Genomic DNA, 22,744 nt, shown 5'->3' on the forward strand with positions numbered 1-22,744 from the left:
TCCCTGTTTTTTATTTTATTTTTTCTTTTATATTTCTTAATTCATTTCTCCTTTTTTCCTGTTCTGATTATTGATTTTTTCCCCATCTTCTTGAGTTGAATGGTTAGTTCATTTATTTTTATTCTTCCTTATTTACTAATATAACTACTGAAATTGCTTATTTTCTTCTGAGGATGGATTTAGCTGTATTCCATGGATGTTGGTTTGTAGTGTTACCAATGTATTTTAATTAGATTGCAGTTTTAGTTTTCATATTTTCTTTGACTTGGGAGTCTTAAATATTTATGTAATAGAGTCTTTATGTCTTTTCAGTTTTGTGTATGTGGGTGTGTGATCAGAGGATTATATCTGCATTGTTTCTGCTTTTTGACGTTTATTGAGGTTTTGGTGGCCTAAATATATGGTCGTTTTTGTGACAAAAATGACCCACTTCATGAGTGTTAAAAAAAAAGTATAATCTATGCTTCCAATGAATACATTTCAGGATATGTCAATTGGAATTATCTTATCAATCTATCATCTAATCTACTCCATATTGAAAGCTCCTGTCTGTGCCCTTCTTCATATAGTCTCCCCATGGCCTGACAGCCTTAAAGAAGGAAAACAATTCTGCGATAGATGTCTGATAGCTACAGTCCCAAGCTCTGCCAAGTAATTGAGCACCCCTGCCTCCCAAGGTAAGGACTAGCCTTTGCAGAAATATTGACAGACAGAGGAAGCAAATCTTATTCATTTACACTGACCAATAGCCAAGTCAAGCATGCACTTGGCTGTACATATTTGTTCAAAACCAAAACCTTTCCTTTTTTTCTTTCTTTCTTTCTTTCTCTCTTGATTCCACTAAGGTTTCCACCAAGTACTTCCTGCAGACAGGTCTGTATCACCCTCTGAGCAATCTTTCAGTGCTGCCCAAGTCAGGGTGGGCTGTCCACTTCCTTGTATTTTCCTGTCCTTGGAAACCTGGTTTGATATCTATAGTCTTTCACTGATAATGGCCCTAACACTTACTGATTTTTCTTCCAATGTGAGCAAGTCATATAGTGTCTTTGTGCTCCAAATTATGCCTATCACTAGACATTTCCTTTCTGTTATATGTTACAAGCACTGTAGAAGGAAATGTCAACCCACTCCAGTATTCTTGCCTGAAGACTCCCATGGACAGAGGAGCCTGACAGTCCATGGGGCTGCAAAGAGTCCAACACCACTGATCCGGCATGCGTGCAGAAGCACCATCTGGGGCCTCCCCTGTGGCTCAGCAGTAAAGAATTCACCTGCAGTGCAGGAGACACAGAAGACATAGGTTCAATCCCTGGGTCAAGAAGATCCCCTGGAGGAGGGCATGGCAACTCACTCCAGTATTCTTGCCAGGAAGATTCCATAGCCAGAGGAGCCTGGTGGGCTGTGGTCCATGGAGTTGCAAAGAGTCAGACATAACTGAAGTGACATAAGCACCAGCTGGTATTAAAATGTTAAGATTATCTCAGTCTATGTGTAACAAAAATTCAAAAAACACTGGTTTAAAAAATAGTTATTTTTCTCACATAAAAAGAAGCCCAGAGGTAGCCAGTATATAGCTGCTCAAATTAATATATATAATTGTAAATAAACCTCAAACATTACAGAAGTCCCAACCATTGAGTAATATTTTCTGTATCATTTTCTTGATGTACAATTTATGAACTTTCACATTTATATAAAGAAATGTTTTTGATTTAAAATTCTCAAGTAAGAGTAAATAAGTCATTGAAAATTTATTATGTTCCTATGAGCCAGGAGTTCCTGACATTTTTTGGTATAAATCCAAGGGAATATATATGTATGATACATGAGTTTAATTTTCTATCCAACTGTAGAAGAATGACCCTGCAACATATTCTGAAATTAATTTTTAATGGTAGGTTCATGTTCATCAGATGGGTTTGAATTTTCAGGGAAAATTGCTCTATTGGGATTAAGGGGTGTAGTCATAAAACTGTCAACCATACTAAAGGTTTTTCATTTCCTAAGGCTGATTTGAAAGATGTAAACCTAGGACCACCCGAACAAAAATAACCAACATCCATTCAAACACAAGTGATTCTCTTCTTTATTTTTACCTTTTTCCCAGGGGAAAAAAAATATTTTTCAAAAGAAGAAAAGAGACTTAGAGGTTTTTTTGTTTGCTTTTGTTTTTGCTTTAGGAAAATAAATTTTAACTATTAAGTTAGATCCAAGTCAGATCCAGGCTTGATGCTTGGCTCTGCCATATTCTAGCTATATTATCTCAGAAAGTTTATTGACTAAGATTCTCAAACTTCATTTATTTATAGCAAAGAGTAGTTATGTGTGTTGATAAGAGTGTTTGGCACCAATAGGTCATCAAAAGTGAGGATTATTATTTTTAAAGTAAATATTCACATTTCCCCCTTTTATCTAGACCTACTCTCAAACTGTCATAACAGCTTCATTTGATGTAAAAATCCACTGTTGTTGCTTTGGCTGTTGTTGTTGCTATTGTTCAACAGTAAATATTTCTGGCCCACCCCTAGGGAACTGACAGCCTGTTGAAGAGTATATGTTTAAGGAACTCTAATATTACCAAAGAACTATAAAAAAAGAGCTGAAAGACTGGGAACTCTTTAAATCACTTTCTCTTTTCAGTTTCTAGAAATATAGCTGTTTAAACAATTGAACATTTTGCATGGGGATAGTCATTTAATGGCTAGTAGAAGGCATTCAGCTGTTTTTATTTGAGAATGAAATGAAAATTGTTGAGAAGTTATCATCTTTTACATAGGTAATAGGGCTTGCCTGGTGGCTCAGTGGTAAAGAATCTGCCCACAGTGCAGAAGACCCGGGTTCAATCCCTGGGTTGGGAAGATCCCCTGGAGAAGGAATCTTGAATGGCAACCCACACCAGTATCCTTGCCTGGGAAATCCCATGGACAGAGGAACCTGGTGGGCTACAGTCCACTGGGTCACAGAGTCGGACACGACTGAGCAACTAACACTACATAGGTAACATCAGTTAGCTTGTATTCTAATTTCTGAAGTCAATATGAGACAACCTTATTCTGGCCCTGTCAGTTTATACTGATGAATTCTATAGCTCATCATACAATTATCCATTTGTTAGTGTTTAAGAAGATAATACAAATATTTTGATATTAATTAAGCCTTATATAAAAGAATAAATCCGGTACCCAGGCATAAGAGTATATGTGATTTTGCTTAACTGTCTGGAGCAGTTCCACACATTTTCAGCATATTATTCTGTGACTTTGGAATGGATCATAACTGTTTCATCATGTAATAGTGATCTCTACATAATTATTAAGACAAAACATTTGCCTCTTCTAAGTCCTTGTTTCATAATCTGACTTCGTGCTTGTTGCTTCAGTTGTGTCTGACTCTGTGCGACCCCATGGAGTGTAGCCCACCATGCTCCTCTCTCCATGGGATTCTCCAGGCAACAATACTGGAGGGGTTAGTCATGCCCTCCTCCAGGGGATCTTCCTGACCCAGGGATTGAACCCAGGTCTCTTATGTTTCCTGTTTTGGCAGGCAGGTTCTTTATCACTAGCCCCACCTGGAAAGGGGAGCCCAAACTGACAGCCTTCTTCTGTCTTCCTGTCTGGAGTAAGTGTGAGAACTGGAAAGAAACAGATGAAATTATCTCTATTTGCAGATAATGTAATTGTATAAAGAGAAACTCTAATGTAAAAATATGAAATTAAGAAATCATTCTTAATTGTACAACCAAAATTAACAGAATTGATTAAAGTAGCAATATAAAAAACTAACAAAGAAAAATCAAGAGTGTTTATATATCCAAAGAATAACACTAGAGGATATTAAGGGAGGGTAAATCACACCTATAGTTGCAATAGAAAATTATTAAAACCTAGGAATAAGCTTAAAATACTCATTCCTCACAGGTGCAAAAGTAGGCTTGAACAAATGAAAGGCCTTTGTTCACGGGTAGGGCAAGTCTACATCATACATATGTAAATTCTTCTCAAGTTAAGAAAACATTTAATGTAATTCCATTAAGAATATTGAGATTCTTCTCTTAAAGTAGACTCTTGATTCTAAAGTTCTTTGGGGGTCAGGAAAAGGCAGAAAAATCCCATAAAGAACAATGAGAGGAACTAGCCCTGTATGATACTAAAACATTTTATCATTGCCCTATAAATTTAAAAAGGCGCTTTCATTGACACATAACTAGATATACAGAATGACAGACTAGAATAAAAAATTTAACATAGAACAATTATAGGGGAAAAGTGATACCTCAAGTCACTGGTGAAAATATACTGTTTTTAATAAATGTTTTTGGCATAACTAGATAGCCATTTGGGAAAAGTAAAATTGAATCCATATTTCATCCTGGATACCAGAATGAAATCCAAATAATCCAGACATCTATATGTAAAAAATAAAACTGCAAAAGAAAACAGATTCATTTCTTTATAAACTGGAAGTGAGAAAAACCTTTCCAACTATGATTACCAATCCAGAAGCACCAAAGAAAATACTAAAACACTGACAGACTTGACTCCATAAAAATAAACTTTTCAAAGCAAAGGGGGAAAAAAGCAAAAGTCACTAATCAAATTAAAATCCAGAAGAAAATATTTGTAATTTATCTCAAAAAAATCACAATCACTTAAGTGATAAAGAGCTCTTAAAAACTGGAAAGAGAAAGACCAAATACCATTGAGGAAAGATATGAACAGAATTTAAAGAAAAAGCCGATGTCCTTCAACTTACAAAAAAGAGCTTCATTCATACCAAGAGAAAGGCATATTAAAATTACTTACACATACTATTTCTCACCTATTGAGATTGTCTAAAATACAAAAATTTGAAGAACTGTGATGGCAAATAATAAGGAAACAGGTACCCTTAGGCAAAGCTAGTGGGAGTGCAAAATGGTACAACTTTCTATGGAAGGGAATTTAGCAATATCTAACTACATTGGCTTTGCATTTATCATTTGACTCAGCAATTCCACTGAAGCTACACTTCCCCAGATATGAAATACTAATGATCATTACTTGTGATGGAGTTCAGGGCAGGCCAACCCAAAGTATGCTACTTTGACATATTGATTGTTTTGAATTCAAGTTGAGAAACAGCCAGTGCAAGAAGGACATTCTGACCCTGCCCTCTTCCCCCTGAAATCAGGAAATAAATCTCCCATCCAAAAGGCAGCCTCTGAGCACCAGGGCATGGGACATCTTTATGTCCAGGGATAGAAAATTCAAGACAGAGACGACTCTGCTTTGTTTCTTCACTCATTAGTACCCAAGCCTAAGTGTCTTTGTCAGTTCTTCACAAAGAAATCTATTGTTTCTTTTCTAAACAATATAAAGGCTGCCTGCTTTAGTCATTTCTTTGAGCCTCACATTTCCATGAACTCCCATATGTGTGGAGTTAAAATTTGACCATTTTCTGTTAATCTGTCTCATGTCAATTTAATTATTAGACTACAAGAAGAACCTAGAAAGGCAGAGGAAAAAAATTTCTTCCCCAACACTGTAACTGCAAAAGACAGGAAATAACCTATCCTCAGTGTGTCAATAAATGACTGAAAGTGAAAGTGTAGTTCCTCAGTTGTGTCCAGCTCTTTGCAACCCCATGGACTGTACCCCGTCAGGCTCCTCTGTCCATGGGATTTTCCAGGCAACAATACTGAAGTGAGTTGCCATTGGCTTCTCCAGGGGATCTTCCCAACCCAAGAATCAAACCCAGGGCTCCTGCACTGAAGGCAGATTCTTTACTGTCTGAGCCACCAGGGAAGCCAGATAGATGACTAGCTGAGTGAAATACGAGCATTGTGGTTGTCGTTCAGTCACTAAGTCGTGTCCGACTCTTTGTGACTCCAGGCTCAAATTCATGTCCATTGAGTTGGCGATGCTATCTAACCATCTCTTCCTCTGCCACCCCCTTCTCCTTTTGCCTTCAATCTTTTCTAGAATAAGAGTATTATGCATTCATTTTTAAAAAATAAGGAATATTTCTGTGAACTTACTTCAAGGAGTTACAGAATCAGTTCAGTCAGTTCAGTCGCTCAGTCATGTCCGACTCTCTGTGACCCCATGGACTGCAGCACGCCAGGCCTCCCTGTCCATCACCAACTCCCGGAGCTTACTCAAACTCATGTCCATCGAGTTGGTGATGCCATCCAACCATCTCATCCTCTGTCGTCCCCTTCTCCTCCCGCCTTCAATCTTTCCCAGCATCAGGGTCTTGTCCAGTCCAAGAGACTCTCAAGAGTCTTCTCCAATACCACAGTTCAAATGCATCAATTCTTTGGCACTCAGCTTTCTTTAGAGTTACAAGATATATTAAGTTAAAAAGAGTAAGGTGTAGAGTATTATATATGTGCTAAGAGTGGAACTGTGTCCTCTAAAGAGATATGCTGAAGTCCTAATGCCCAGTATCTCTGAATGTGACCTTATTTAGAAACCAGGTCTTTGCAGATGTAATAAAGTTAACATCAGGTCATATGGGATTAGAAAGAACCCTAATCCAATGACTGGTGCCCTTATAAGAAGAGGGAAATTTGGACACAGAGACACAGGCATACAGGAGAGAAGGCCATGCAACCATACAGGCGACGACTGGAGTAACGTTTCCACAAGCCCAGGAATAATACTTCAGGTAACCAGAGATGGTAGGAGAGAGGCGTGGAACAGATTAACCCATTCTGAGTAGGGAGGAGCTGAGGAACCAGGATCAAAGCCTGGCTGAGATGGTGGAGGAGATAATGAAGGTTATGAGATTCTTAACTGTTTTGTTTTGGGGAATTTTTCATCCTAACAAAACAGGAAAAATCTTAAAGCAGGTATTTTGCATATTGTTGCCACATTCCCTTACGAGTGTCCAGTGGCCTCCCCATTGTCAAATCTAACCATCAGTTCTGTTGTCATGTCACAGCCTCTGGGCAGCAGAGCACAGTTGATCATCCTCTCCTTCTTGAAACACTTCCTTCCATAGGATTGCGGACCTCCCCCCTTCTTACAGACCTCTCCTACCTTCCACGTCATATATGTTGGAGAGTTCTAGGCCTCACTTTCCAGACTCCAGTTTGTACTCTTCCTGAGCAGCCTCATTAGGTCTTTTATGATATTTTCTACATGGAGATGAAGACCAAATTCATATCTTTAGCTCCAGTCTTTGTCCAGGGCTCCAGCAGCATTTATCCATCTGCCTGTTTAACATTTCTACCCAGATGGTCTCTGGAGTCAGGCCACCCAAGCTTGTATTCTAGTTCCCACCTGTGTGATCTTGTGTTACTTAACTATATCTGTGAGATGAAAATGATGATAGTACCTACTCTCTAGATTATTTAGAACAGTGCTGGCACAAAGTAAATGTTCAGTAAATATGCTGTTTACTTGTTTGAAGTCACTGCTAGAAGTTTGGAAAGAAGGAATCTTGTGTGTTCACCTGATTCAACAGTTAATTTTCCAGGGCTGGCAGCTGGATATTGACTGAATGAATGATTTGATGAATGGATGAATCCATTCCTTTAAAGGAAGAAAATGCAAGATAGCACAAACTAGCTGAATTGTGACTGGTTGCACATGCCTTGACTGGAGAAGTCATCTCTGCCTTTCCCCCTGCCACTTCCCAACACTGTATCTTTGGAATTTCTCTTCTCTTTGGCCAAGTCCTTGGAGTGGGCCATTCCTGCTTCTGATATCTGATGGGGTGGGGCATGCTCTGTTTTGTTTGTTTGAAAATGTGAAATATCGTTTATTGTTTAGGCTCATCAATCATGTTTTTTTCATTTTATACTGTTTCACCAGAACTTAACGGAAACCTAGAAAAAAGTTCTATTATGTAAAGTATCTATCTTTGTTTTTTTGTGAAGTTGCTCAGTGGTGTCTGACTCTGCGATCCCGTGGACTGCAGCCTACCAGGCTCCTCCATCCATGGAATTTTCCAGGCAAGAGTACTGGAGTGGGTTGCAATTTCCTTCTCCAGGGTAATCTTCCTGACCCAGGGATTGAACCCAGGTCTCCCACATTGCAGGCAGACGCTTTACCGTCTGAGCTACCAGGGAAGCCCAAAGTACCTATATCTATGAATATATCGATACCTATATATATAATATATATATGACATGAATAAATTTAAGTATGACAGTGAAAGACAGTGAATTTTCCTGGCAGTTAGGGAACCGGGGGCGAGGAGAAATATTTTTGCCGAGTAAGAGTAGATACATGGACGGTGATATATCAATACTACCGCGCCACACAGCACGGCACAGCCCACCCCGCGACCCGGTCCCCACCCCCCGCCCCAGGCCCCCGGCCCCCGGCCCCCGGCCCCGGGTCCCAGGCCCCAGGCCGCCGGCCCCCGCGCCCCGCCCCGGTTCCGGCCCCGCCCCGGCCCCGCCCCGCGCTCCGACCCGGCCCCGCCTCGCTCCGGCCCCGTCCCTGCCCCGCGCTCCGCCCTCGCCCCTGTTCCGCTCTCCGGCCCCGCCCCGCCCCAGCCTCCGTCCCGCGCCCCGGCCCCGCCCCGCCCCGCCCCAGCCTCCGTCCCGCGCTCCGGGCCCGCCCCGCGCTCCGGCCCCGCCCTGCGCTCCGGCCCCGCCCCTCCCCCGCCCCGGCCCCGCCCTGGTTCCGAACCCGCCCCGCCTCGCCCCTCGGCCCGGCTCCGCCTCGCATCTCCGTCGCGCTCTGCATCCCTGTGGAGGAGCCCCGCCGCCCCGGCAGAGCCCGGATCTCCGCACGACCGAAGCCCGCCACTCCAGACCCGGGTGGCCGCCTCTGGAGCGCGCGGCGCGGCGTGAAAAGATGGCCGCCCTGACGACGGTCGTGGTGGCGGCGGCGGCCACCGCCGTAGCCGGGGCTGTGGCGGGGGCGGGCGCGGCCCCGGGAACCAGCGTGGGAGCCGCGGTGCCGCAACAGGTAAATAAATGGAGGAGGCAGAGGTGGGCCTGAGGGGGCTGCTGGCGCCGGAGGCGCGGGACGGGTCCCCGGCTGAACAGGTGTCCTCTGCAGCGCGGCCGGGAGGCGGGAGCCGCGGCCGTTAGCCTCCCTTCGCTCGGGGCCTGGCGCTTGCCAGCCTTGTGCTTTGTTCGCTCGTGCATTTTTAACTGCTGTTACGGAGCCCCCTCCCTGGTGGTTTGGGAGTGGAAGAAAGTCTGGGTGGAAACCCTGGCTCTGCCTCTGTGATAGGAACACACTTAACCTCTCGTGACTCCGTTTCTTCTCTAAGCGTTGGATCTGATCATACGCACCTTCCTGAACCCTGCACCTTGTCTGGGAAGCCCCTGGTACAGTGCTTGGTTGGAGAGAGAGTCAGTGCCCAGTGACTGATGGCTTCTCTATTATTGTGTCAGCGCTGGGAACACAAGGAGGAATCAAACTGGGATGGTCTCCGAGGCAGATGTGTTTCCAGAGATCTCCTTGGGACCCCTTTCTCTGCAGTAAGGATTAGGAGATTCCCGGAAAAGAATCGTTGGAGCCAGCAGCTCTTGTCAAAGATCTCGACTCCTCCGCATTCTCTCACAGCCCACACCCAAAGCACAGGCAATTCCTGTCTGCCCTACCTTCAGAATAAGTCAAGAATCCCACTTCAAGCACTACTACCCATGTCCACACCATCATTTCTCCCTTAGCAGAAACACTTTCTTAGTTGGTTTCTATTCATCCACTCTTGCCTTCCTGACATATTCACAACAACCAGACCATTCAGGAATGACACTTGTCTGCCCAGATCCCTCAGAGTGAAAGCAAACGTTTTCACCATGGTCCACACCTTAGACTCTACAGGGCCTCTGAGCTGCCCCCAAGATCTCCCTGTCACCTCATCTCCAGTCCCCTGCTCTGGGTCTGCTGCAGTCATACTGGGTTCCTGTGGTCCTTCAGACAGGCGAGCACACTCCTGCCTCAGGAGCTTTGCAGTTGTTGTTCCCTCTGCTTGGAATGCTCTTCCTTCCTGGTCTCATGGCCAGCACCATCTCCACCTTCAGATATCTTTGTTCAAATGCAATCAGCTCAGTGGTTCTTTCTTTGACCTCCCCAAACTGAATCCCCTTACCTAGCACACCGTTCTCTTTTTAGGTTTTTTCTATATCCGACTGAAGCGACTTAGCAGCAGCAGCATAACACTTACTACCCTATAATATACTACATATTTTATATTCATTTTTTGTGTATTGTCTTTCTCCTCTCCATCTAGGAATGTAAACCCTGCCCTCTATGAGGGAAGAAACTTTTGGAAATTTTATTCACTGTTACATCCCCAGCACCAAAAACTGTGCTGCTTTAGTCCAGAAACATAGTAGACACTCCCTAAATGTTTGTGGATTAGTCCAAACCTGAAGGAAGGCTGTTATGAGCTGAGGACAGCTTCCATCATTTTCTTCCTCTAAGGAGATACAATATCTTTATGTATTTCCAGAAATTCCACTTCATCCTGGTTTGCATTTCTCACAAGTTGCTTAATATTGTTACTGATGCACACTCCTGCCCACTACAGTGGTTCTCAGAGGTTTGCCTTCCTCAGTGTTGGATCAGAATCACCTATGGAGCTGTTTCAACTGTCCCTTCAGCCCCTCACATTTAGCAGTGTCTGGAGACAGTTTGGGTTGTCACAACTGCAGGTGGACTGTGGAGAAGGCTGTGTGTGCTACTGGCATCTACCCGGCACAGGCTGAGGGACAGTCCCCCACAACAAAAAGTCCCCTGGTTCAAAATATCAGTAGGGCTGAGGTTGAGACACCCAATTTTATATGCTCTCACCAATTTAGAGAAGGCAGAGCCTCATGGTTGGGTGTTGTGGTAGTAGTGAGGTAGAATTTCTCAAGGGTGTTTGGGTTTTAAAAAAGAATTAGAATCTCTAGCAGATTGTGACTTTTGAGGAGTTTATGTGTTATCCTTCTTTGTACCCCCGCAACATATCACATACACACACACACACACACATACACATATATATATACAAACACATGCACGTTATAGACTCAGATTCTGTAGCCCAGCCCTGGACTTGAAAACTTGTCATAGGAATTTGTGAATCTATGACCCTGACAGTGAAACAGCTAACGTGTTTCTGAGAAGAGATCATTTTCCTCGTGACAGCCTCATGATATTAGAGGTATCTGCCAAAATACTAAGGTTCCTAGATTAGCCTGCCCAGGCTTCCATGACAAAATACCACAGACTGAGTGATTTAGATTACAGAAATATATATATATATATTTTTACACTCTGGGAGGCTGCAAAGATCCAGCTGAAATCTTGTGCAAGATGAGGGAGCTGTCGGGGTTGGTTTTTGGCTTGTAAACAGTTGCCGTCTTGCTGTGTCCTCACATGGCCCTTTGTGTACATGCAGAGAGAGAGTTCTCTGGTGTTCCTCTTCTTAAAAGGACACCAGTCCTGATGGATTAGGACCCTATCCTTATGAGCTTATTTAACCTTAATTACTTCCTTAAAGGCACCACCTCCAAATCTAGGGCCTCCACATGTGAATTAGGGGAGTGGTAATTCAGTCTATAACAGTTCCCTTAAATTATTTTGGAACAATTATCTTTGAAGTTTTAGAACTATTTTATATTTTATTTTATAGCCTCCAGAGAGTGTGAAATCTTCTCATTCATCATTAGGAAAAGTAATAATGTACCCTATCTATGTATTTTAATGTTTGTATATTATTTGTTCATAATTCCTCTCAGCCATTGCTTTTCAAGACCAAAGACTACACATTTCTTGATTCTCCTCTTAGATGCCATCTCCCTCTTGATCTTTTTAGCACGTTTAATTTTGACTTTTTTGAAGTATCTCTGGCTGCATCACACGAGTGTATGTCGCGGTTTTGCTCCAGAGTAGGGCTGTGCCCTCTCTTTGTCTCTAGTGCCCTCTCTGTGATGACCTGTATTTAACGGCATTCGGCTGACTGGAGTGGTCCTTCAGTAATAACCACGTTACTTTTCTGACTTTACATAATTACTCAAAATGGATTTCCTCTAGAAGATCACACAAATGAATAGGGCTGTGTGTATATCCAGGTGTGGCAGAGTGAAGAATTTCCCCCCCTCCCCCAAACACCTTTTTGGTCTTCTTTTGACATTTCCCTTAATGTTTTTAATACAACAAACACAAATAATACACAATAAACACAAATAGGGGAGGGGGAATCTTTTGTTATTAATATATTTTTACAAGCAAGCCTGCCCCAGACAGCGGCTTGGACAGTCTGTCTCTTCTCTACTCCATGTCAGTCAGTCATTTCCATCTGCCTCAGACACAGTGGATTGTAAGTCAGTGTGCATCCTCGCTGTATCACTATGTTACCTCAAGGATAGTCACATCCTAACCCCCAACACCTGTGAACATGTGACCTCATGTGATAAAAGGAATTTTGCAAATATGATTAAGTTGAGGCTCTTGAGGCAGGGAGTTTATGCGGGATTATCTGGGTGGGCCAATGTATTCATGGAGAAGGAAATGGGAATCCACTCCAGTACTATTGCCTGGAAAATCCCATGGACAGAGGAGCCTGGTAGGCTACAGTTCATGAGGTCGCAAAGAGTCAGACATGACTGAGCAACTTCACTTTACTTTCCAATGTATTCACAAGAGTCCTTGTAAGAGGGAAGCAGGAGGATTAGAACCAAGAGGAGATGTAATAGTGAAAGCAAGAGGGCGATGCGATATGAGGAAGCGGCCATGAGCCAAGGAATGAAGGTGGCCACTAAAAGCTGAAAAAAGGTAAGGGAGTAAATTCTCTGGGTCTCCAAAAAGAATGCAGTCTTTTCAACACCTTAATTTTAGACTTGACCTCAAAAACAGTAAAAGAATAGCTTTGTGTTGTTTAAGTCTCTTAAGTTTGTGGTGAACTGATTTTTTTGGTAAGTTTGTTGTAGTAGTGATAGGAAATGAATGCAACCAGAGAAAGCCTAAGAAGGCCTGAGCTCTCATCTTTGGCTGACCTTGAAACTGTGCAACAGGAAATGAAGGCTAAAGTGGAGTTGTAAACTGCTTGCCCCAGTACTGATGCCATGTTCCAGCTTGCACACAGACCCCTCAGCAAAGTGTGGGGACTTATAGGTTCAAGACATCTAAGAAAATCTTTGACCAACCAATCATTCACTGACAACTAAGCTAACAAAGCAGAGATTTCAGTGCCACACAAACAAAGAATCCAGACTTTACTGAATTAGTTCAGAGAAATGACTGAAAAAAACCCAGCAACAACAGCAGACCTTGGAAAGAGGAAAAAAAATCTCATTTTTAGTGTTGCCACATTATATATTATTTAAAGTGTTGAGTTGCTGACAAATTATGAGATATGCAAAGAAATAAGAAAATATGGTCCACACACAGAAGAATTTTTAAAAAAAAGAATAGTAAAAAGAAACTGTCCCTTAAGATGACCAAATGTGGGAGATAATAGACAAAGATTTTAAATTATTGATTTAAACATGTTCAAAAAGCTAAAGAAAACCAGCTCTGAAGAAATAAAAGTATGAGAATGGTATCTCACCAAATAGAAAACACCTATAAAAAGAGACTGGAAAAGGTGAGCTTTCAATCCAATCCCAAAGAAAGGCAATGCCAAAGAATGCTCAAGCTACTGCACAATTGTACTTATCTCACACACTAGCAAAGTAATGCTCAAAATTCTCTAAGCCAGGCTTCAACAGTATGTAAACCGTGAACTTCCAGGTGTTCAAGCTGGTTTTAGAAAAGGCAGAGGAACCAGAGATCAAATTGCCAACATCCACTGGATCATCAAAAAAGCAAGAGAGTTCCAGAAAAGCATCTATTTCTGCTTTATTGACTATGCCAAAGTCTTTGACTGTGTGAATCACAACACACTGTGGAAAATTCTCAAAGAGATGAGAATACCAGACTCCTGACCTGTCTCCTGAAAAATTTGTATGCAGTTCAGGAAGCAACAATTAGAACTGGACATGGAACAACAGACTGGTTCCAAATCGGGAAAGGAGTACATCAAGGCTGTATATTGTCACCCTGCTTATTTAACTTATATGCAGAGTACATCATGAGAAATGCTGGGCTAGATGAAGCACAAGTTGGAATCAAGATTGCTGGGAGAAATATCAATAACCTCAGATGTGCAGATGACACCACCCTTATGACAGAAAATGAAGAAGAACTACAGAGCCTCTTAAAGAAAGTGAAAGAGGAGAGTGAAAAGCTGGCTTAAAATTCAGCATTCAGAAAATGAAGATTATGGCATCTGGTCCCATCACTTCATGGCAAATAGATGGGGTGACAGTGAGAGACTTATTTTTGGGGGGCTCCAAAATCACTGCAGATGGTGACTGCAGCCATGACTGCAGCCATGAAATTAAAAGACGCTTGCTCGTTGGAAGAAAAGCTATGACCAACCTAGACAGCATATTAAAAAACAGAGACATTACTTTGCCAACAAAGGTCCGTCTAGTCAAAGCTATTGTTCTTCTAGTAGTCATGTATGGATGTGAGAGTTGGACTGTAGAGAAAGCTGAGCACCGAAGAATTGATGCTTTTGAACTGTGGTGTTGAAGAAGACTCTTAAGAGTCCCTTGGACAGCAAGGAGATACAGCCAGCCCATCCCAAAGGAAATCAGTCCTGAATATTCATTAGAAGGACTGATGCTGAAGCAGAAACTCCAATACTTTGGCTACCTGATGCAAAGAACTGACTCATTTGAAAAGCTCTGATGCTGGGAAAGATTGAAGGCAGGAGGAGAAGGGGACAACAGAGGATGAGATGGTTAGATGACATTACCAACTCAATGGACATGAGTTTGAGTAAACTCTGGGAGTTGGTGGTGGACAGGGAAGCCTGGCTTGCTGCAGTCCATGAGATGGCAAAGAGCCATATACGACTGAGCGACTGAACTGAACCGAACTGATAAAGAGAGAAGTTATAGCAAAAGAATGGAATAGAAAATTTGGAGCTAAAAAGTACAAAAATGCAAATGAAAAATTCACTAGAGAGACTCAACACTATGTTTGGGCTGGCCGAAGAAGGTAGGTCAATTTAGATTATCCAGAATGAGGAATCTAAAGAAAGAAAGAATGAAGAAAAGTAAACAGAGTGTTAAAGACCTGTGAGACACCATCAGATGTCACAGCTAATCAGAGTCCCAGGAGAGAGGGAAAAGTGGGGAAAGAAATTTTGAAGAAACGATGGCTGTAGTATTGATCTACACATTCCTGGAATTTAGTGAACTTCAAGATCCATACCTAGACATGTCATAATCAAACTGTAAAAAAGAGACAAAAAGAAAATTCTGAAAGTACCAACAAAGAAATCAGTTCAATACATATTAGGCATTCTCAATAAGATTAACAACTGATTTCTCAACAGAAACCTTGGACTTCAAAAGTATGGGATAATATGCATGCATGCTAAGTTGTTTCAGTTGTGCCCAACTTTTTGCAATGCTATGGACTGTAGCCTACCAGGCTCCTTTGTCCATGGGATTCTCCAGGCAGGAATACTGGAGTGTGTTGTTGTGCCCTCTTCCAGGGGATCTTCCAGACCCAGGAAGCAAGTGTATGTCTATGTCTCCTGCATTGGCAGGTGGATTCTTTACCACTAGCCCCTCCTGGGAAGCCTCATGGGATAACAGACATAGTCAAAATGCTAAAAGAAAAGGACTGTTGACCAAGAATTCTGTGTCCAACAAAATAATTATCTAAAAATGAAGGAGGCTACATCAAACTGAAAAGATTCTGCACAGTAAAGGGAATATCAGCAAAATGAAAAGATGACCTACTGAATGGGAGAGAAACATTTGCAAATCATATTTTGGTAAGGACATATCTAAAAATATAAATTCTTAAAACTCAAAAAGACACCCCAGTTTTTAAAATTGGAAAATGTATAAGTAGGTATTCCTTCAATGAAATAGCCAATAAGTACATGAAAAGATGCTCAGCATCATTAGTCATTATGGACTAATCAAAACCACTGTGAGATACTACTTCACATCCAGTAGGATGATTATAGTAAAAGAGACAGACAATAACAAATGTTGGTGAGGATGTGAAGAAACTGGAACTCCCGTAGCATGCTGATGGCAATGTAAAATTATATAATGATGCAGCCACTGTGGAAAACAGTTGGATAGCTCTTCAAAAGTTCAAAACTTCTGTGCTTCAAAGGATATTATCAGGAAAGTGAAAAGAACTCTGAATTGGGGAAAAATATTTGCAGGTCAAACAAAATATGTTAGTCATGTGGACTATTACTTAAGCATGAAAAGGAATGAAGTACAGATTCATGGTACAATGTGAATGAATCTTTAAAATATTATACTCAGTGAAAGAAGCCAGACACAGAAGGTTGTATATTGTATGACCCTGTTCATGTTAATTGTTCAGAATAGGCAAATCCATAGAATCAGAACGTAGATTAGTGATTACCAGGAATTGGGCGGGAAAAGGGTATGGGAAGTGACTGCTTAATGAGTGTGAGCTTTCTTTTGGGTATAATGGAAATATTCGGGTACTAGGTAGCGTTGCGGAGAAGGCAGTGGCACCCCACTCCAGTGTTCTTGCCTGGAGAATCCCAGGGACAGAGGAGCCTGGTGGGCTGCCGTCTATGGGGTTGCACAGAGTCGGACATGACTGACGCGACTTAGCAGCAGCAGCAGCAGCAGATAGTGTTGATGATTGCATGACTTTGTGAATATAGTAAAAAACACTGAATTGTAAACTTTATGTGCACATTCTATGGTATGTGAAGTAAATCTCAATTTTAGAAGTAGTAACCTAAAATCATTACTTTATTCTTGTTTGCTCATTCCTTGAAATTTGACGGCTTGGTTCCTTTATTATTATTTTTCTAATCTCTCAGGCTGTCAGCAGTTCCTCTTGGTTATGCCTCCAAGATGCATCTAGGCTCCTTACTTTTGGCCTCCACCATCACCCTGGTAGACCTGGATGCCATCATTCCTAGTCTTGTTGCTGCTTCACCTGTCTCTTTGATTCTCCTGTTTCCAGCCTTGCCTCGCCTCTTCCTCCACCTCCCTGAATTTGTTCTTTAAAAAATAGAAAGATTTTCTTTAAAACCTAAATGTATCATGGCATTCTCCTACCCTAAACCCTTCAGTAAAATTCAGACTCCTGTAGTGACTTAAAATGCTGGTGTGGTATGCCACTTGCCTGACTCTATACCTCAGCTCCTACAAAGCTCTGCACTTCACTCATCTTATGTCACAATTGCCTTTGCTCTGCTTGAAGCAGCCAAGCTTTTTTCCTGCTGGAGGGCTTTTGGACACCCTGGTCCCTCTGCCTGGCACACCTTTCCTTGCAGCTTTTGGCCTGGCCTGCTCCGTTCTTCCTTAAACATCATCCCCTCAAATAGACCTCTGTGGCCATTCTAACTGAAAAGAAAAAACAAAAAAACAATCCCTTGTCCCCTTTATCTTCATCTCAGCACTCTTTATTTCCTTAATAGCCCTTACAGTGTTGGGTTTTTTTAAAAAAATGTATTGCTTATTTACTCTTTTCTTAAGTCTGTTTTCCTCTCTAGATTTTAAGGCAGAGGCCCTATTATCATGGGGGTTCTCCAGTGGCACTAGTGGTAAAGAACTCGCCTACCAATGCAGGAGACATAAGAAATATGGGCTCGATTTCTCAATCCTCTGGGTTCAGAAGATCCCCTGGAGAAGGGCATGGCAACCCACTCCAGTAGTCTTACCTGGAGAATCCCATGCACAGAGGAGCGTGGCGGGCTGTGGTCCCTAGGGTCACAAAGAGTTGGACACAACCGAAGCAACTTAGCATGCAGCGCACACATGTTACCGTGTACCATCTTTGTTTCCCTAGTGTCTAGGCCAGCACCTGTCCCATCATAAGTGTTCAATGCATATTGGTAAATGAATGAATGAATGAAAGATTTTTCTAAAACTCCCTGAAGACTTTACATTTCTCACTAATTTAGCATTTTAAAACACATATTCCTTCTTCCACAAGCTGTATTTTTAAAAAGTAAATAAGATTGGCCCCAAAATTATCCCCTGAGAAACTCCATTATTGATGTTTTATCTCTGAAAAAAGGGCTTCCCTGGTGGCTCAGACAGTAAAGAATCCACCTGCAATACAGGAGCCCTGGGTTCAATCCCTCTGTTGGGAAGATGCCCTGGAGGAGGCATGGCAGCCCACTGCAGAATTCTTGGCTGGAGAATCCTCGTGAGCAGAGGAGCCTGGTGGGCTACAGTCCATGGGGTCACAGAGTCGGACACCACTGAGCAACTAAGGACAGCACACACTCTGAAAAAAAATTCCACGTTCATCTCCCACCATTTTTATTATTGAGGATAAATTTGTTTTTGTTTTCTCTTCAGAATGATGGCTGTCTTGGTACTTCAGGTGGAATTCGTCCTTTTCAGCTTCAAAACTGGAAGCAGAAAGTTAATCGAACTAGGAAAGCAGAATTCATACGTACAGCTGAAAAATTTAAAAATCAGTAAGTATAAGAACAGTATCTTCAAGGAACATTATTCATCATTTTATTATGAACAATATAAAGTTAATTCTCCCCCAGTCTATCTAATCCCATACCAAAGACTAGTCACTAGTCTTTCAAATGTAAAACAAGGGACCAGTGAGAAATGTGAAATATACACATGATAGTAAACTATTTAATATAAAGTTAATTTTAAGTAGACTTCTTTAAATCTTAATTTCACTATTTTGAATCAGTGTATATCAAGGAGAATAAAAGATCACATATATCAAGTAACAGATTGAATACATTTTGACTTAGCAAAGTAAGCACTTGGTAAATATTTTTGAGTGAATAATTTTAATGAAGAGTCCTACTGTACTCTTGAGTTTTTTTTTTTTTTAATTGGCCTTTTAATTGGTCTCCCTTCCTTGGTCTCTACCTCTTTCAGATCCACCCTGTACATTATGACTAGAAGAATTGAGAAGGTGGCATTTAAGTTTTAGCATTTATGTATTTTTTAAATAACCAGTGATATTTACACTGTTCAATGTTCAACATTGTTAGTAGCACCATATGATTTAACAAATATAATGAGTAAAGGGAAAAGAACTAGAGCTCAGGCAGCTAACCCTCTCCTATAGTTGGAAGCTTTATAAAACACTGCTCTGAATTTATGCAGTATCAATTTGCTGAAGAACCAAGAGAAAAGGAGGCTTTTGTAAGAAATGATCTCTGGACCAGAATTAGTGGCAGTTGTCTGTTTAGAAATTCTACCAATAAATAGTATACTGTTTGAATTTTCACAAGTTATACCATAGTGCAGCCTTGTGAGACTGAATTCTGACTGTATTGGTTTAATTCTCATTTTTAATACTCAGAATTTGATAAACTACAGTTTTTTTTTTAATTTATAAAATGCGTTATCTTAGATAGAATTGGATTCTAGGTTAAGATTTCTGGTTTATGTTTCTTTCTAGACAAGATAATCTGCCAGATGATTAATGTACATAAATATAGCAAGCCAGTTACATTATGCCAGTATAGATAGGTACCTTATCTGTGTATAGGTTTTATAACTCTGATTAGGCTTTCTTCATCTGTTATAAGGTTTTGGAAAAACTCATTGAAAGAGTATTAGAAAAATCCATTGAAATTGAATCCAACAATTCTCATTGAATGTAGAGAAGAACACCATTTGTAATATTTTTATTTTCAGAATAGGTTATATATTCACATAATTCAAAAATTAATTCAAAGGATCCACAGTGGAAGGTCTTTGTTTCACCTGTGACCCATATCACCCATTTCCCTTTTCCCCAAACAACCATTTTTAGTTTCTTATGTATCCTTCCACAGGTATTTTATATGTTTTTTTAAGGACATAAAAATGCATATTCAGATGGTTCCTTTTTTTTTTTATAAATGGTGGTATACTATATACGTTGTTGTGCATCTTGTTTTATATTTTTAACTTAAGAGTATATCCTAGATACCAAGAAATGACTGATTTTATTCAGGCATGATGATGGTATTAGACAAATCAAATACTCATAATCTCTAGAAATGCACACTGAAGTCTGTTGGGGTGGAAGTACATAATGTAGTGGATTTCCTTTAGAGTACTTAAGCAAAAAAGGAAGAGGAAAGATAAGAAAAGGTAGATGAAAGAGAGGAAAAAGACAGGTAAAATTGTTGAGTTAGAGTGATATGAGGTATATATCATACGAAACGATATGAGGGGAATCAGTTTACCAGTCTCTAGTATGTCTTAGCATTTACATATAAAACTTCTGTTAAAAAGGAGAGTATCTTGGCGATCTTTCCTTATCGGTACATAGAACATGGTACTGCATTGTATCCTACTGTATGCATATACCATCACTTATTTAATCTGCCCCGTGGAGAATCCCAGGGATGGGGGAGCCTGGTGGGCTGCCGTCTACGGGGTCACACAGAGTCGGACACGACTGGAGTGACTTAGCAGCAGCAGCAGTGATAGACATTAGATTGCAGAAAACGTTAAGTTATAGTAGATAAATGCTTAATTAATTGGAGCCTCCATGGAGGTTCATATCATTTTGCACATCTATGAGTGTATCTTTAGGAAAAATTCCTACAAATAGAAGTGCTGGATCAAAGGTATATGAATTTGTGATTGTAATGAATAGTTTCTGATTATTCATGATTGTAATGAATAATGAATAATTTCTAAATTGTCCTTGATAGGCCATTTATGATTTCACCAACAATATATGAGAGGACCCATTTCCCCACAGTTTTATCATCAGAATATATTAAACTTGTGTGTTTTTTCCCACCAGTCTGATAGATACTCCATGTTACCATGGTATAGTTTCAGTTTTCCTTTCTCATGTTACGAGAGAGATTGAGCATCTCTTTTTCTTTGGCAATTTATCTCCATTATACATTTTGAATACCTATATGGGTCAATATTGGAGAAGGCAATGGCACCCCACTCCAGTACTCTTGCCTGGAAAATCCCATGGATGGAGGAGCCTGGTAGGCTGCATTCCATGGGGTCGCTAAGTTGGACATGACTGAGCAACTTCACTTTCACCTTTCGCTTTCATGCATTGGAGAAGGAAATGGCAACCCACTCCAGTGTTCTTGCCTGGAGAATCCCAGGGATGGGGAAGCCTGGCAGGCTGCCGTCTATGGGGTTGCACAGAGTCGGACACGACTGAAGTGACTTAGCAATAGCAATAGGTCAATATTTCAAATCCAGGAGTAGCAAAGCATGACTGACTGTCGTAGCATAGCCTGTGTCCATGATGGGCATTTCTGTCTGCTTGCAGTGCCTTTCCCCACCCCAGCCAGAGTCGAGACGGGCTGGCGCTCAGTGCAGGGCTGCAGGAGCTGCCCTCAGCCTGTTAGACTGACCTGCAGACTAAAGGCTTTTTGATGTCTGTTCTCCCCCTTCCTTCCTCCCAACATAGATTGAAGCTCTGACTCCCTCAGCCTTGGGGCAGCCAGGTAGGGCCTGTGGCATTCTCATCTATTTACCTCAGGGTGCCTTATATATTAAATTCTTTTCTTCGTGTGGCAAGCGAAAAAGATTGGGAAACTCTGCCTTATATAGTTGCCCCTCAGGATAGAGGAAAGGCAATCAGTGACCAGAGATACTCCACCACTCATTAAATTCAGGATTAGTGGAGACGTATTTATATTAATTTCCACCTTGTGGGAGAAAGAAAATAGATGTTGAGAAAATAAATTTCTTTGTCCAACCGAAAAAGTTTCTTGATGGTAAACTGTTTTGTTTTACTCCAGGGTTCAAGCTAACATTAGAAGTCTTACTGGTAGATGGAGTAAAGCCAAGGAGCAAGGGTGAGATGGAGCAGCTCTGAAGTAAATGTACACCATATCCCGTAAAAACACTGAAGTCCCTGCCTTCATAGATTGCTTGCCTTTTGAAGTTTTAGTTTTACTAGCATTAATAACTTGCATTTCTATAGTGCAGTTTGCTTCCCTGGTGGCTCAGATGGTAAAGAATCTGCCTGCAATGCCAGAGACCCAGGTTTGATCTCTGGCTTGGGAAGATTCCCTGGAGAAGGGAATGGCAACCCACTCCAGTATTCTTGCCTGGAGAATTCCATGGACAGAGGGGAGCCTGGCAGGCTACAGTCTGTGGGGTCACAGAGTCGGACATGACTGAATAACTACTGTTTTGGTTCCATAGCCTTATTGATCCAAGTAATTTTATTTTGAATCCTTTGATGAATTAATACAAAGTACAGATTGTAAGTATATTCATATTTTAAACAATTAAAAATGTACTTAAATCATATTTATACTATTTGTTTCTTTCCCTAAAGGGTTATTAATCTAGAAAAAGACAAACACAGTCATTTCTACAACCAAAAAAGTGACTTCAGAATTGAACATAGTATGCTGGAGGAATTGGAAAATAAACTGATTAACAGCAGGAAAACAGAAAGTAAGTTGAGTTCATGATGAACAAAACCCATTGAGAGATATAAAGTCATAGTTTTGCCCTGTGCTTTGTCCTTGTGTATTGACAGTTACAGTCTCTATGAAGATACGTTCTAGTGGGTGTAATGAGTTTATCTTTTAAGGATATGTATTTATTTGGGGGGGGCGGTCACTATTTAGTCTGGATATTTATACCTGGATTGTTATAACTGGATTGTTTCCTGTGTATATCTCATCTTAATAGGAAAAAGAGTTTTGTTTTCTGGTTGTCAAACCAGTTAATGATACTACATTATTTTAAAGGAAAGGAAAGGTGCCTTAAAGATCTGCATAGACTGGGCTTGCAAAAGGATCAGCAGGCCTTTAGCTGGAA

At 41.1% G+C, this 22,744-nt stretch overlaps 1 protein-coding gene across 2 annotated transcripts in view; it reads left to right on the forward strand.

Moving 5' to 3' along the window:
* The first annotated feature begins 8,792 nt into the window (after positions 1-8,792).
* The window catches only part of CCDC112 (coiled-coil domain containing 112), a 30,515-nt gene continuing 16,563 nt past the window's right edge, over positions 8,793-22,744 (forward strand). For both annotated transcript variants that reach the window (XM_068966017.1, XM_068966018.1), the window contains exons 1-3: positions 8,793-8,906; positions 18,314-18,435; positions 22,254-22,375. In XM_068966017.1, the coding sequence (XP_068822118.1) occupies positions 8,793-8,906; positions 18,314-18,435; positions 22,254-22,375 (358 nt within the window). The remainder of the gene's footprint in view (positions 8,907-18,313; positions 18,436-22,253; positions 22,376-22,744) is intronic.

Source organism: Capricornis sumatraensis, chromosome 2, assembly GCF_032405125.1.
Source record: "Capricornis sumatraensis isolate serow.1 chromosome 2, serow.2, whole genome shotgun sequence".
Taxonomy (NCBI): Eukaryota; Metazoa; Chordata; class Mammalia; order Artiodactyla; family Bovidae; genus Capricornis; species Capricornis sumatraensis.